We start from the raw sequence: 1,937 nt of genomic DNA on the forward strand, positions 1-1,937 counted from the left end.
ATTCTTTGGAGGTATTTGGACTGTGGCTCCTTTCCTTGTGACCTCATCGAGGTTGCCATTTGCTTGTGGTATTCCCAGGTACTTGTAGCTGTGCTGTATGTCTGCTATTGTTCCCTCTGGGAGTGAGACCCCTTCTGTGCGGATGACCTTCCCTCTCTTTGTAACCATCCGACCACACTTCTCTAGTCCGAATGACATCCCAATGTCAGTGCTTTAGATCCTGGTGGATATATATATATATATATAACTGAACTGAACTGACTGCTTTTCTAAAAAAGAAAACATCGTTTTGAAACTTTGTTTTTTTTTTTCTTTTACCTCTTACAGGATACAGGAGAGCCTGGTTGGTGGCGAGGAGAGGTTGGAGGCAATAATGGAGTCTTCCCCAACAACTTTGTCACCGTAGTTTCTGAGCCAGAAAAAGAGGTGAGATTCTTTGTCTCTTTTACAAATTTCATGAAGTAGAACTGATTTCTATCTGGGGTTGTGTTATAGTTATCTTAATGTGTATTGAAGTCTGCTGTGTGTATTTGGGTACCTCAAAGAAAGCATAGACTTGAGTTTAATTTATCCAATAAAGAGGAGGTATTGTTGTATCTATATCAGGACTATTGTAGTCTCTAATTTGTCTCGGGCTCCTCTACTTTTGTCTGGTGTCAGAGTACAAGCCTTCCAAATGTCTTTACTGCTTTTTGGGCTTACTTGCTTAATTTTAAAGCAGTGGAACAAGCGTGCAGCATGCTCTGTACCTGATGGTTTATCCATTTGCCTATGTGTGAATCTCTGTATTAGACAATTCTAATAGAGGCACCACTGATTTAGTCTGGTGTACACAAAGCATGTTCTTCTATGTCTATTCCTGTGTTCTCATATGTAGATTCAATCACAAAAATGTCCCAGTTGGTGCTGGCAGAACAGTTTTAGTATGAGCTCTGTTTCAGTTGACCATTCCATAATTGTTCTCTTTACAGAAGCACATTGTTTGATGTAGTAGGGCTGTGTATTGGCAAGATTTTGGCGATACGATATATATCATGACAGAGGGGGTCACGACACGATATATCCCGATATATTGTGATACTATAAGCAAGGCAATATATTGCGATTTTTTTTGGTCCAAAAATTCTGTTAAATAAAAACCTCTTACTGGAAATAAAAATGAAAAACCAAAATTCATTGTCTCAGAAAATTCTAATATTACATAGACATACTTTTGAAACATTTAGCTGTGTTCTGCTTTGTATGCATTTGTTTTTATTTGTTTCATATTTCATCCATGTTTTTCAATTATTAGACTAAATTTGCCAATAAATAGTTTGAAAATATATTTTTTGCAGCTTTTAGTTTTTAATTTTAGTTTACAATATGGTCACCCAACACTTAACAATAGCCTTTATGTTGTCATAAAGTTCAATAAACAGATGATATGAAGCTGCTGCACACAGTTTCTGGGATCAGCTGACCTGCATCCAGAACATGATTTTCATAACTGTGGGTTGAACAGCAGGGCAGGTCCCGAAAATAAACAGTAAATAAATGGAGAAGCTAAACAACACAGTTAAATTGTTTTTGAAGCGAACACAGCAGGATAAACTTAAAGCATATGGACTTTGATGCGATCAGCGATTGCGATTGCGAGCAACAGACAGAGTTTTATGTCACGGAGGGAGTGCCGAGCTCGCTCGAGGCGACAGACGCATGCGCTATATGCGTAACGTGCAAGCTGACTACAGTTGGAAAAAGAGCACACGAGACACGTAATTAGGCTTAAAATACAGACATTTTGACAAATAAGTAACTGTTTGTAACCTTACCTCAGCTTAGAAGGCAGAGGATGTCGGTCTCTTCCGCTCAGATTCAGCTATCGGAGCATGAAGCCAATGTTTACTCACAATGCTAATGCTACCCTTACTCTCTGGCGCTCAAGAGGTAGAGGA

The 1,937-nt window shown here is 38.8% G+C and overlaps 1 protein-coding gene across 1 annotated transcript in view; it reads left to right on the forward strand.

Moving 5' to 3' along the window:
* Positions 1-1,937, forward strand: part of cd2ap (CD2-associated protein) — a gene marked incomplete in the record, with an annotated part of 49,417 nt that overhangs the window by 23,564 nt on the left and 23,916 nt on the right. Inside the window, 1 exon segment of the mRNA XM_014032448.1 lies at positions 328-426. Within this exon segment, the coding sequence (XP_013887902.1) occupies positions 328-426 (99 nt within the window).

This window comes from Austrofundulus limnaeus, unplaced genomic scaffold (assembly GCF_001266775.1).
Source record: "Austrofundulus limnaeus strain Quisiro unplaced genomic scaffold, Austrofundulus_limnaeus-1.0 Scaffold1454, whole genome shotgun sequence".
Lineage (NCBI taxonomy): Eukaryota > Metazoa > Chordata > Actinopteri > Cyprinodontiformes > Rivulidae > Austrofundulus > Austrofundulus limnaeus.